Source organism: Trichogramma pretiosum, unplaced genomic scaffold (genome assembly GCF_000599845.2).
Source record: "Trichogramma pretiosum strain Unisexual culture from Peru unplaced genomic scaffold, Tpre_2.0 scaffold3, whole genome shotgun sequence".
Lineage (NCBI taxonomy): Eukaryota > Metazoa > Arthropoda > Insecta > Hymenoptera > Trichogrammatidae > Trichogramma > Trichogramma pretiosum.
In genome coordinates, this window is record NW_019641698.1 from 4,926,343 (window position 1) to 4,940,492 (window position 14,150).

General features: G+C 38.9%; 3 protein-coding genes across 7 annotated transcripts in view; all 3 read left to right on the forward strand.

Moving 5' to 3' along the window:
• LOC106650778 overlaps positions 1-1,210 on the forward strand; it is a 30,517-nt gene extending 29,307 nt beyond the window's left edge. For 3 of the 4 annotated variants that reach the window (XM_023462340.1, XM_023462339.1, XM_023462342.1), the window contains 2 exons: positions 24-294; positions 1,122-1,210. In XM_023462340.1, coding sequence (XP_023318108.1) covers positions 24-291 — 268 coding nt within the window. In that variant the 3' untranslated portion in view covers positions 292-294; positions 1,122-1,210. Of the gene's footprint in view, positions 1-23; positions 295-1,121 lie in introns of those variants that run through there. The other variant, XM_023462343.1, reaches the window with a different exon arrangement.
• Positions 941-5,513, forward strand: LOC106650976. The gene is made up of 2 exons (XM_014369295.2): positions 941-3,907; positions 4,024-5,513. The coding sequence occupies exons 1-2, from the start codon at positions 1,103-1,105 to the stop codon at positions 4,138-4,140; spliced, it is 2,922 nt and encodes a 973-aa protein (XP_014224781.1). The 5' UTR covers positions 941-1,102; the 3' UTR covers positions 4,141-5,513.
• A 1,717-nt stretch (positions 5,514-7,230) lies between these two features.
• LOC106650779 overlaps positions 7,231-14,150 on the forward strand; it is a 92,364-nt gene continuing 85,444 nt past the window's right edge. For both annotated transcript variants that reach the window (XM_014368981.2, XM_023462472.1), the window contains exon 1: positions 7,231-10,256. In XM_014368981.2, the coding sequence (XP_014224467.1) occupies positions 8,408-10,256 (1,849 nt within the window). In that variant the 5' untranslated portion in view covers positions 7,231-8,407. The remainder of the gene's footprint in view (positions 10,257-14,150) is intronic.

Sequence of the window (14,150 nt, forward strand, 5' to 3'; positions counted from 1 at the left end):
AACATTGTTTTATAACTTTGAAGGAATTTGAAATTCGGCGTATCGTCGGAAAGAGAATCTTCGTCGATGACATCTACTAAATGGCTACAAAAGCTCGGAGACGTCGCATCTGTTCAAAACACGTCAAGTGCTTACAGTAGCGCAGCATCTAGTGCAATGGGAAATCACAATGTAAATAGTCTTTATGTACCGGACATCGATGACACGGAAGGGATCCACTCCGTTAGTAGGCTTTTAACTTTGGAGGACTTGGACATTAGTCACGTCAACAATCAGCAAGTTTTTATTTAATATGTAAGTGGATTATTGCATCTCAACCTCCTCTCGTTAATGCTTGAACGATTAATTGGTTCGGAAAGATAGTCCTCGACTTATAAAATAGATTATTAGGTTGTTGAAACAATTAAGTCTATAGATAAAAAATAGTGTGAGGGCAGAGACCGCCAACTCTTATAATTACTAATCAAATTATAGTCATCCATTTAAAGAAGCCTTTGTCTATTGCAGATAAATGCTTCGTTGATTTTCAAATCCAAGGCATTTTTTAATTCATTAATGTAGGATTATTTATAAATGACGCATCTTATAATATTTTAAAATATTAACACTCGTTTATTTTTTTATGTAATCTAAACAAAAAATTAATTACAATTAATTTACCGAAAAATTCTTATAAATATGATCCACAGTTATTTGAAAATGATAAAGTCGACCTTTTTTTGATTGGCAAAAATATCTAAAATTTTCTTTGGATTCGTTGCATACACTTGCAATATCTTGCGACGCAGCAATTATACATGATCTTAACATTCGACCTCCACTTCTGAATTTTCAATCTTTACTATTGACCGTTAGAAAACGTGCGAGTGGCGTGGGAGGTCGAATGTCACTTATACGGCATCGGCTTTAGAGTGTTGCAAACAGTTGACTCTCGCGCAAGCTCTCATTTACACTATTTTCCTCCGCGCTTACAAAAGAAATTCAAAATCATACTGTTTCGCGTAATAATACTGAAAAAACGTCGAGTGTTTCTAGTTAAATTTCTTAAAAAATTATTGTAAAACAATATGTGCACATAATTAAAATAATCAAAGTTACAAAAATGGAATTTTGTCACGCAGACGCAGTATTACCAACGCCGCCAGTACCACCTCGTCGTAAAAAAAATAAAGCTCGACCAAAGGAACCAATTTCGCTTCCAATAAAATCACAATTTTCGAGTTCTGGGTCAAAACGCCGACCAGCTCCTGCACTTCCTCCAGCTGCCTCGCAAAAAATAGGAAGAACAACGACGTCGTTTCATCCAAACGAAGGTCATTCATCTAGCACTGGTTCAAGTAGTCTACAGTACGCACCCGAAAGCTTGGATTCGACAGGAAGTAATAGTTTGATAAGTTGTCCAGTAAAAGTAGCACCTAGTAAACCACAACGTAGTCCAAGAAATAAACATGCAGAAAATTCGATTCGAAATGATGTGCAAATCAGCCGAGTTAATTCGCCATTTATCTCGTCTCGAGAACCGAGTCCTTACCCGCCGCTATTATTTACGTTAGAAGATTATGAATCTGTTATGGAGAAATCTTTAACAGCTCAAGAGAGTCTTATAGAAAAGAACGTTAACAACCACAAGTCTTTGGAAATTAAGTCTGATTTGAAGGAAACAGAGGTAGTAGAAGAAATCTCCCTTCCAACAGAGAGCACAAGTTTACCGAATATGCAATTCAGTAGTGAAAGGGAGGAATTTTATTTTTGCATAACAACGACCGATAAGCCGTTTCAAAAAAATCTCGGTAGTTGGGGATTATCGCTCGATGACGATACCATAGATAAATCGGAAGAAGAACAACATTCAGGTGCTCATATATTTGAAGATTACATCGATCGTAGCAACCGAATGAATGCCAGACCAGACTTATTTTCTAAAGATTTCACTTCCCTTGAAGATGTTTCGACTGAGAGGACGGCAACGAGAGTTCGATTTGTCGTAGAATCTCCGAGTACATCTACTCCCGATGCTGATCTTATGGACGACGGAATAACATACAAAGATTTCTTTGAAAAAAAATTTGCCGAAGCTGAACGTTCGACGGTCAAATTGACTGAAGTAACAGATGATGACGTAAGTGATTTGGAAAATGACTCTTGCGATGATAAAAATTTTAATGAAAATTCAGAAGTGTTGGCAGATAATAAAATCGAGCCTAAAATACAATTTCAACTTGGTCCAAAAGTCGAAAAATCTCGTTATGGTGAGTTATACGTTGATGCAGAAAAAGATAGTGAACAAGATATTAGCGGTACAGTGGATGTAAGGGATGAAGTTGACAATATACTAAAATTATCATTGGAAACTGATGATGCGCCCGAAGAACAAATTAAGCCGAATAAAAAAGTGGAAGAAAATAAAAGTTGCATAGATTGTGTTAATAAAAGTGAAAATAAAATATATATTCATCCATCGCTTTACCATTTATTAAACGATGATGAAGATTGGGAACAATATATCGATGATACAGTAGATGATGTAAAATCAGATAATGAATGCGACATTAAAGAAATTATTGATGATCTCAAATGTAACGAGACAAGCAGTGATATTAAAAATGAGCAAACTAATTCATCAGAAAATCCAGAAAATTCCGAGATACAATCAGTTTTGAAAGAAGAACAAGGGTTGTCAGAAAGTATACGTCGGAATGTATTTCTAAATACTATGTTGGACGATCATAATTTTGAAAAAAACTCGTTGACGGAGAAAAGTGCAAACTGTGAAGTGATAGCCACTCACCCTAAACCGGCACCAACTCCTTTTACGACGGACGAGCAAAACTCTGAACAGTTGTCTGATGCAATTTTAGTCACAGATGAAGCAGTGCCAAGTAACAACAGCAAGAAGATTACATTAAAAGAAACTGGCGCGCCGCCAAATTCCCAGAACAAAATGGAAACGTTACCAAGCGGTAATAAATCAGTTGGAGAAGCTAGAAGCGACATGCTGAACGAGCTCTTGACGAACTTCGAATCGATTAAACTGAAATCGGTCAAAAATCTAGTCGATAATCTACCGATTAGTTCGGAAGAGACGCAAAAAGACACACCTCCGATAAATTCAGTGACACAAAAGACTGATGTAGCCCCCGACGCAACGGAAATCTTTGTTCAGAAAACTACTACTAGCTTACGTTCTCGATCGAAGAAACCTGCAGTAGCGACTGAGAGCAGAGGTACCGATCCGATACCGGACGTACCGAGTGCCATAATCGATGAAACTCTCAATTCTCAGCGTAGTGATAACGACAATAAGGCCATGGCAACCGTAGACTGCAATGACCAATCCAGCGAGTCTATATCCATAGCTCCCGGTAGTGTAAAAAATTTCGTTATGTATTACGAGATTCATAGCGAGCTGAGCACTGTATATAAAATGGAAGAAAGCGCCTTTAGTAGGCGCAAGCACGAGCTCGCCAAAGAATACAAAAAGCTGCAGCAAGGCAGCGATAAAAAATCCATCAAATCTGGTGAAAAGGTTAAAAGCAAATTGCCCAATTTGCAATTGCTACCCGATAAAAAGAAGAAAAATGACAAAGCAGTGGAGAATACGAAAAGCAAAAGTAAGGTTGTGGATCACGTCCCGACGCCTTGTTTGAAAAACGTCGTTGCCAACCAACCCAAGTCGGAGAGGAAAAAGAGCGTGCAATTCGACGGCGAATGCAAAGTTATCACTCCGAGAAAAAAAGACAAGAAGAAAGACGAAGAAGAGGGTACTTTTTCGACGTTTATCGGTGGGATTAGGACGAGACTGAAAAGAAATGCCCCGGCTAAACCGGAAGCTAAAAAAGCTGAATGTTCGAAAGGATTGAAGTTAGACCCGTGCCCGGCTGAGGCTGCAGCCATTATTTGTATTCAGGTTGGTTTCATTATGTTTTTCATAATTAATTTTATTTATTCTATTTACATATATTTTTATTTGTGATACTTTAAAAGCTTTATGTTAATATATGTTTTTTATTTTTTTACTTACAGAAGTCTCCAGAAGCGCATGCATTAAAATATCCATCGATATCAGGTAACAGAAGCTTTCTACCGCCCAATAAGACCTTGCCAGACAACCAAACCATTGTGTTTTACTGCACTGTATAAAAAAGTAGATTTTATATGAGGAAAAACTTCCTAAAAATTCCTACACATAAACTACTAACGTAGAAAATCGGATAGTAGCTAATCGAATGCAAATAAAGCTTTTATATTAATTTATTATTTGTATTTTATATTAATACGGATGTGCATGTACTGCTGAGATGTTATTATAAACATTATGATGTACGTAAGTGTAAGTTAGACAGCGCTACAAATAGGCAAAAAGTTATATATGAAGCGACTTTTTTTTAAACTCCGAAACTTATGCGTACCATTGTGGAAGATAAAGTTCTTGATTCCTCGTGATATGTCTCGTAATATAATGAAAATATTTTAATTGTTTGTAAATAATAATAAACTATTATTTATGTAAGTGTAATTATATAGAATCTAAAAAATGTAGCTGCTGGCAGATAGAATAGGTTTTATCAATCGAAATATTTAACGATAAATATATTTAATTACAGATCATAACTAATCTGTTTTAAAAGTAAACCGATATTATAAGAAAGTTCATTCGTGCAATTTAAATGAGAAAATAAACTAATAGAATGTTACGTATTTATTTCTACTATTACGTGCCTCTTTATAAGTATTATTACTCATTATTGTTTGTTATATTAGTTCAATCTAGCGCTAGTGTTCGGGTCTAAAAATTATTAAGAAATGATATTCTCCGAATTTTGTATAGTTATGATCAAAATTTCATGTGTTTTATGAAAATGTTATAAAAGGACGTTAGCACTGAAAATAGCTTTGCTCGATATAAGTAATTAGCGAAATTGTCTGAAGATGGTTCTGATAATATAAATATATTTTTGTTTTAATGAGTACGTATAAACCATTTGAATATATGATTGAATTTATGAGATGAAAATGCAAAACTGTACACGCATTCATTACACTAATCATACGCGCAAGCTTGCTTCGTATGAATTTGTCAACTCAATAAGTACGTCTGTTTGACAAAATGTTTTCGAGAAAATTGCATTTATATTATGAAACGAGGAACGGTACATGAGAAGACCTTTGATCGAAATTTTTTATAACTCGATGATGATTATAGAACTTATATACTTACAATAAAAAACAATTCGTACATTAGTCAAGCACATTTAATTGAAGCGAATTTTGTATAAACTATATGCAATAATTATTCTAAATGCATAAGCGACTCTGGAATTGATGAACGAATTCTGAAAAGTCATGATCGTAGTTGAATTATCTTTAAAAATAATACTTGCGAGCATTTAGAGTTGTGAGTATGAAGCAAAAATTTAATGTTTAATTGGAATGTTATAACTTTCTCTCATGAATCATATCGCTTATTCATTATATCACAGCATAATTGAATAAAAAATTATTAATTTCACGATGAAAAACGTCTGTTACTCTATTTAACCTTATTATCCCGAAAAGTAATATTCACTTTTAATTTGAAAAGATTTTAACAAAATGACAAATTCAATAGTAATGTGTGCCCCAATTCATAGTAAGTAAAATTTTTCAACATTTATAAACTCTTCAAAATGTTTAATTAAAAAACGCTTACTTTATGTTATTTAAACATTACACAGAAAAAAGGGTATCCGTGACTTTTGACCTAAAGTCTTGAACTTTTCAACTAAAAGGTACTTTCAAAAAACTTGTCATTGCTATTTACCTACTTATTTCATGTAATGGTTTAAAGTGAAAAAATAATTGGCTTACTTTGAAGCAAAAATAAGCGTAGTAAATGTTATAGCAAATTCAACATGAAAATTTAATAGTTGCAATATCTAAGTACTAATTGTTTTTCGTTTGAAATAATTATCATTATTAAAACACATAAAATTTTCATATTTAATAACCAACATTGTATTATGGAAAATACAATAATAATTCAATCATTATGCTGTTACTTAATATACATAATTTATTTACATAAGAAATGCCTCCTCGTAATCAATTAAATTTCTGTATAGTTGAAGTTAATGTCACTCTTGAACCCAGTTTTGTTTACTATGGAGTTCGCAACGAACCTCCAAACCTTTTAATTTATTTTCTGCCGTGTCTTGAAATAATTTTTAATTATACCAGAAAATTTTAAATGTTATTTTTAAAAAAAAGTTTAAAAATTAAAAATACCGGCCTCATGATTTTTTGTTTCAAAACAAATTTTCACGGACTTTTCCGCAAAATTATGTAAAGCTAAAATTAAGAAACGCGCGTAACTGCGGCAACGCAGCTGGAGAAATAGGCACAACCAAGGTCGTTGAATGCACTTGCTGCTCGAGTGAGTTTAAGGACGTTGAAAAAAACAATCTTTTTTTTTGTATAAAATTAAATATAAAACTGAAATGCTCGTGTTTTTTTACGATCTTTTGTCACATGCTCAAATAATCAATCGGAAACTGTAAGCTTTGTTGCTCTCGTTGGCCATCGCCTCGTCGCGAACTCGGTAAAAGTTTTTGTCCCCTGCCACTTTTCTGGAGCGCGTTCGGGACACACGGCTGTGCGCGCACGCACGCAGTAACGCGTATGATTAATTCAGCGACAGCAACAAACGGAATAAAAATGAAATAATATTTCATTCGCTTTTAAACATCCATGAGAATTTCATTTTCGGCATTTTCATGCGAAGGAGCGCGATATCGCACGCAGCCAGAACACGCGCATAGCGGAGAAAATCTGCGCCGGGTCAAAAAAGCGCGCAGCGCACGTTGGCTTTTATAAACGAAATCCCTGACACATCTCTTTTCGCTTTTTATTTAGCCGAGTCGCGAGAGTACGTGTCTGCATTAGTTTAGCATACAAACACACATACAGAGACGCGTGCACGTGTCGAAATTCTTCGGTCCGCGCTTTAGGTATATGTATGTATATGCGCTAGCGGCGCTCGAACGGAATATTGCCGCGGAGCGGCGAATTTATTTTGAGCTTGTGTAGTTGTATACGTATGTATGACGTCACACGACGACGACTACTGCTACTACTACCGCTAAACCACTCGAATTGCTGCTGCTGCTGGTCGTCGCATCGACGATGTTGCTGATTCTTGTGCTGGTGCATCGTCGCCAGTCGCTTCTCTCGCGTTTTGACTAAGCACGCGAATTTCTGCACCGCTGCCCGATTGACAGTGCAAGTATCGATGTATATAATACACATGTTTTATGTATAATGCATCGATGTATATGCTATAGTGGCTGCCGCGAATCGGATCGCGAGTGATCGAGTGCCTCGAGAGAGGGAGAGAGAGTGGCCGAAGTACCCGTCGATAAGCTTCTAATTCGGCTTCGAGTTCAATCGATATTATTAGACACTTGTGAAAATCACTTTTCTGGATGCTGCATCGAAGATAGAGAGCGCCTACATTACCTCGGAGAGAAGTTGAAGAAGTTTCGAAAAAAGCACTCGCAGCTCGCGCGTGTTTTCAACTAGATCGCACACTTGCTGATGCAGTATTGAATTTTCTCTGCTCTTGTAGGTCAAAATACTTATTACGAAATTTAAACTTTTTTGCTTTTCTTTTTTTTACGAAACGAGCGTAATCAAACGAAGCGTACGAGTTTGTAAAATTTTTCCTCAAAGATCGAATGTCGTGCAACGCATACGAATCGATCTCGTCGTCGAGCGGTGGACGATGTAAAAATAAATAACACACAACACATGACACACGCCGCATAGAATCGCAACATAATAAAGCCCGAGAAATTTCGTCACCGCATTGAGAGAAAATTGAATTGGTAAACATAACAGCAAAAATATTCGTTAAAGCGAGCGAGAGGACGGACGGACGCTCTACGGTCGGTCGGTCGACTCGCGCGCGCGCGTTGATACTTTGCCAAGTTCAACTCTTTGGGCTGCAATGCCAGAGCTTTGCTCTCCTCTAAGCAAAGCTACACGCATAACTTGTATACGAGAACTTTTCAGCCTGAATTCTCAGCACAGTCGTCATGAATTTCGTTACAGTTCAAACAACAAGGGCGGTAAAGACGACTTTTTTTGAAACTTTTGCGATGAATATTGCTGCTGCTGCTGCACGTCGCACTGTCGAATTCGATTACAAGTCACAAATAACGGCCTCTCCTTTGCACACGGAGTCTGACAAACACTAGAAGAGTACAGTGCAAAAGGTAGAAAGAGACAACTAGCGAGAGAGAGAGAGAGAGCAGAGGCAAAGATTTTAATTGCATCCGCGCCTTTTCGCTAATGCATCTCGCTTCGGGGAACTCGACTGCTCGCGAAAGATTAAAGGCCTCCGAGAGCTAGCATCATACATATAAAAGCCATGCCTCAACTGCAGTGCCCTTTGATCGTGACTGCGACTCGACGGTGCGTCGATACCGATTCGCCGCTCGACTCGACGCTGACCGCCGACGAGCCGGTCATTCGGCTGAAACTCGACAAGCCCCCGCACTGGGATTGGCAGCTCACAACGACCTCCGACGATTTGCCGGTAATTCAACTGCTCGACCGCGAGGGCAAACTCCTCGTCGAGACCACTGGACGCTGCGCCCAACGCGCCAGAGGTTCCTTCCGAGACGGCCTCAAGTCTCACGAGTCCTTTCCCCAGCCCACAGCGACAGCAGCAGCTGCTGCGTCTGTTATCGTCAAGGACGAAAGCCCGAAAGTGGTCGTACCCAAGAGTTTTCAAGGCAATCGTAATTACGAAGGCTTCAGCACCAAGTATGGCTCGGCTCTTTGTGGATTTCCGACGCGTAAATCGCACAGCGACGCGAACGTGTCGTCGTCCTCGTCCTCGGCCTGCGCCGCTACGAGACGCAAAAAAATTCGTAAACACCATTCGTCCAATACGTCGGACTTTGACATCCGCCGATCCAACAGCAACAGCTCGACGACGAAAAAAGAAGTAGCCAAGAGGTACTCGAGCGTTAACGGCTCGCGTCAGCAGATTTTCGAGGATTCGCCACTGGAGCAGGTCAAAGATAAAGTGGAGGGGCCGCTGTTGGGCCGATGGGCGGCTCAACCGACCCGTCCTAATGACGATTATACCGGGCAAAGAGTTGATTTTCATTTCGATGGCAGTATCAATAACGCCAGAGACAATGTAATTGGGCCATCGATTAGCAGCGACGAAAATGCCAAGAGAGACGAACTCGAAATAATCAAGAGGTTCTTGTGTAAGAAAATGTCAGCAGATATGGAGTACGACAGGCAGTATCGTAGAAACTTATCCACTCCAACTCAGACGAGCGATTTGGCGGGTATAGATGAAGTGGACGCACCAGTAACAAAGCCTGACGAAATTTACATGGGCAGTGCGCAAAGCAGTCACGAGACAGGTGCTAGAAAAAATTATAAAACGAGAAAAATTCGCAGTGAAACCAACATTGGATATCATCGCGAATTACCTGAAATTCAAGAGTTCAAAGTTTTGAGTCCCTCGGAGAAATTGATTAAAAAATACTCTGCGAATGGAAAAAAACGTAAATGTTATCGAAAAACAAGGAGCGACGTGATGGTAAACAAACATCAGTCTAGATCTGCGAGCTCTGAAAGAGATACTCCGACGAATAAAAATTATCCAACGCGTCGGATTAAGAGTCAAGATAATTTCGACAGATCGTGGCGCGATTATAAGGAGAATCATAAGCAGCTCCGCAGAGACGTCGATCAAGTGGAAATGGCCGAAGAGGATTTTACGACGAAGCCGCGCTGGAAGGACCGATGCGAGGGTAGAAAATGTAAAATTTGTGAAAACCTAAAAAGCAACATCGATCCGCTGAAAAATCCTGAGGTCCTCGACGTTCAACGAGTTAATGAGTCTTGGCTGGAAGAGCTCAAAAGCCCTTCCGCCAGTGACAGCTCCAAGTCAAGTGCCAGCAGTAGTTCGACGGTGAAAATAAGTGATACGGTTGAAATGGTGAATGGCAGTAGCAGCGTCGACTGCGTCGACGGACCCGCCGGAGTGTTTTACGATTACGAAAACAAAACGAACGAAGATATTACAAAGGATTACTTCAGGCGTGTTTACGAACTTTTACGTCGGCGAAAAGAGGAGGCGAAAACGCTCGCCGAGTGCGAAGAAGACACTTGCTCGTCGAATAATTTTGAAGAAGACGCTCGAGTGAAGAAGCGGAGGAGAAGAAAAAAAGCAGCGGATAAATCGATGGAAGGTAATTTTCATTGCGAAACTTGCAAAAATACTTTGTTAATGCTTATATCATTATATACATGTATCTTGAAACTATATTAGTAAGGGATAAATCAAAAGTCTTATGCATAGCTCGCGTAGTTACATTTTTAATTGGCTTTTAAACAAAATTTAGCGAGCTTTTTTGCGAAAGCTCTACGTACACGAGAGTAACTTTGGCAATAATTCCTCCAACAAAGTATCTGTCTGTACAAGTCAAATCCAAGATGAATGAAAGAGCGCGTCGAGGAAGCCGAGTGGCTCTGAGCTCGTATACGGCGTATATATAGTTGTTCGCTTGTATCCAACTCCGACATGCTCGATAAAGCAACGTCTAGTTGATCATGCCAGAGGCGCATTCGCGATTCACGTGATTTATACTGACCCCTACTACTACCACTACCACTACCACTACCGCTACTACTACCGTCGTTTTCTCGGTGCGCAGCACACCAAAAATTGCGATATATAAAAAAAATCCCCGAACTTGCCGAAACTGCTGTCTTCCGCCGATCGACGCGGAAATTTCTCCCGGAGCTTAACAGCGCGGCGCGCGCGCGTTATCCGTGCGCAGCTATAGCAGCTCGGCTCGCTCGACTAAACAATCTCCAGCGAGTAAATACAAGGAACGACCAAAAAACGACGACGAAAAAGCCCGGGGAGGTAAAAAGTCGGAAAATAACGAGATTCGAGCCGGGCTTGACAGCAGAGCGAGACGCGCACAGAGAAAGGTGCAGCGCGTACGCACGCGTGCACATAAATCTATGTACAAAAGCATATTGAAGCTAGCGCGGGGGGATAGGTGCTGCAGTGCAGTGCAGCAGCAGGTTCTCTCGCTCAAAGTTAAGCTTTCGGCGCGCTGTTGCCTCGATCTGTACTTGTGAGTGCGCGCGCGGCACAAGTGAGTTTGTAGATACTTGCTTGCCTGCGTGTGTATTTGAGCGGGCTCGCGGCCAAAGAGATTAGTGTCACACCGTCAAATCCATGTGCACTGTAGCAATCCTCTTTCACTCTCTTTGTGTGTGTATGTGTGTATGTACGCACGATTGCTAGCTGCACTGCCCGGCGCGCGCACTGCACACACACTACACTACGTGTTGGCACACAAGCTAGTATATATCCTGATGGAAAAGACATACTCTGTCATCGTATCAGATTTGTTTGGATCGTTCGAGAAAGTGCTTGGCCTCGTATATAGTTTAGTACATTGTGTATAGACTGACGCGCGCCGAGTGTATGTAGTGTGCAGACGGCAACGAAAATCGAGCGTAAGCTTGGAACGGTCGAAAGACGTTATCGCTTATTGTCATCGCCAACACGATCTTGAGTTGACAATTGTCAGTAATGCGCCTTGACCATGCTATTCAAAGATCGACTTGAAGCTTCGTCGTTTTCCCAAATAAGAACTGACTCGAGTTTTAAAAAAAGCAAATCGCATTCGCATGGAATAAACTCGACTCCCTCGCCGCTATAGAGAGCAATTTTAACTAAATATTTTACATCGGATACAATAAAATTTATAGCTCAGACTTAATTGCTATAGTTAATCCAATCGATGGGTTATATAAATGGCTTTTATCATTAACGCGATTGTATATCTATACACATATTTTCGGTTGACCACCGATCCCACAAGTGAGGTTGTACGTTCCCGAAACGAAACCAAAAGTGCAAAATAGTTTCACGCATTGAACTCTAAAGCCTTAGCATGGTTCAAACGTTCACACCTATACGTATATACGTAGGAGCGTGATGAATAATTCAAATCCTTCATTAACTGCACTTATCCCCATTAAAGATTTAATCGATGAAATCTCCATTAGATTTAAAAATAAGTTTCGATTGAAGTTGCTGCAATTAATACTGCGATAATAAAAAATTCAGAGAACACTTACTTTGTACTAAAATCTTTCGATTAAATTTCAAGTAAAATATCTTGTTAGTAACATGCTCTTTTATTTTTAAAAATCGATTACTTCATCCAAGAAAAAAGATAAACGAATTCTTGTTCTGGAATTTCAAAGCATTATTTGCTAAAAAAACATAACTGGTGAAAGTCAAGAGCTCCGTGTTGTCAAGTATATTTTTAAAAATGTTCATCCCTGGTAGAAATGATCAACATTTCATGGTTAACTTTTGGTTAATGAAAAGTTGCTTAGAAATAAAAGGATCGTTAAAACAGAACAGAATATTTTAACCAAAATCATAACGTTTTTTTCAACATTTCATAATCAGAAAATGTTTCATGTTTTTTTTTTCTATGAATATTTTTTTACTGCATGAGATTAGTACAAAACATCATTTGAACACACTTTTGCTATCATTTTTATAAATAAAATGTTTAAATATTATATGCATAAATCGCGCTTTGACTTATGCCATTATTTTGACTTTGCCATTTGCAGATTTATAGATAAACGTGCTTGCCATCTAGTGGTGTAAAACTGGTTAGAATTTTTTGGAAATAATGAATCATTTTTTCGGCTTTATGCTATTATTAATGTTAAGCATTTCTACCCAGGTAAAATTACTTAAAATAACAACAACAAAAAGTCAAAATTCAATCATATAATTAAATCTATTAACATGTCAGAAAACAAATTCACACTCATTGCACAGGAGATATATTAAGAGACCTTTTTTAAAGGAAACAATTCAATAAGCGTAAAAAGACAAAAACATTTGAGTTAATTTTTTTTAAATATCCTCGAGGTTTATTTTAACCAGGCTGTCTCGCGTTGCCTTGTTTAAATACAAGTGTCTGCTTTTGAAGCATGTGCTCTGCGACGAAAACAAAAGTTGGCAAACTTATGCCCAAAGCGTGGCAGTAGTATCACTTTCATAAAGGTCCAGTCTGTGCGCGCACACAGGGTCATTTAGTTCAAAAGACCAGAGCTAACTATACCTTGAGGAATTTGACATTCGCTCGCGGGTAATTCAAAGCATTCAAAGAGACGCGCGCGTATACAGTTTATCTGTAATGAGAAAAGTCCGCTTTGAACTTTAACGCGCGTTCAAAGTCCATATTATATATCTATCTTTCATGATTAGACCGGGAAAATTAGCTTGTACGAAGAAAAAAAAGGAGTAAAATGTTTTGATTTAAAAGATGAAATTTGTACGAGCGAGAGTAGGTGATTGGAAAGGATAAACATGGGTTTATGCATTTGTTTGCTATATAGAACAGAGGAAACAGTGGGATTACAACGTTGCAGGAAGATTGTATCGATCGGCAAGAGTACAATGTCGGAAGGTTCTAGAGGTTTAAAAACAAAATTTTCGGAAAACAGCGAACTACATATTAAAAATTCAGTATCTTCCAACATTAAAATCTTATTTTCAGAACACGAACACGAGGCGTAAAAAAGCATAAATTTGAGCATAAAGTAATTCATCGTCGTCTTTTAAACTTTTCAAAAGCCAAGTATATATCATAAACAATTCTCTTCACGGGCAATTACTCGGGCAAATTTAGAGCTCTGACCGTCATTATTCGAGAGAGAAGTTGAGAAAAAAGCCGGAAGCAGTTTTGAAAGTTTCGATGTATAAGGTCACGATTTAACGAGTCGAGCCCTGTAATTACTAAGCAGGTCGGATCGGTGGCTGGCTGCTCTCTCGGTTGTAGCTTAATACGCGTTAACGATGACTATCCGACAGCGGATAAATCGATGGTCATTAGGGCGAGCAGTAGCAGCAGCGGCGTATAGCATTAGAGCTGGGATGCGCGTAGCAGCAGCAGCAGCAGTAGTCGACGGGCGAGCATACACAATTTAAATATGTAACGACAAAAACACATAAACCCGGGACAAAATCATAAACGCGCGTCGCACGCGGCTGTGCACAGTATGTGCACGCATGAGTGCGGATTGTAATACCT

What these genes read in the sequence shown, in the direction of transcription:
- LOC106650976 (XM_014369295.2), top strand. Translation starts at nt 1,103, where the DNA reads ATGGAATTTTGTCACGCAGACGCAGTATTACCAACGCCGCCAGTACCA. An exon ending in CAGCCATTATTTGTATTCAG is followed by an intron (nt 3,908 to 4,023) that starts GTTGGTTTCATT and finishes TTTTACTTACAG; the next exon opens with AAGTCTCCAGAAGCGCATGC.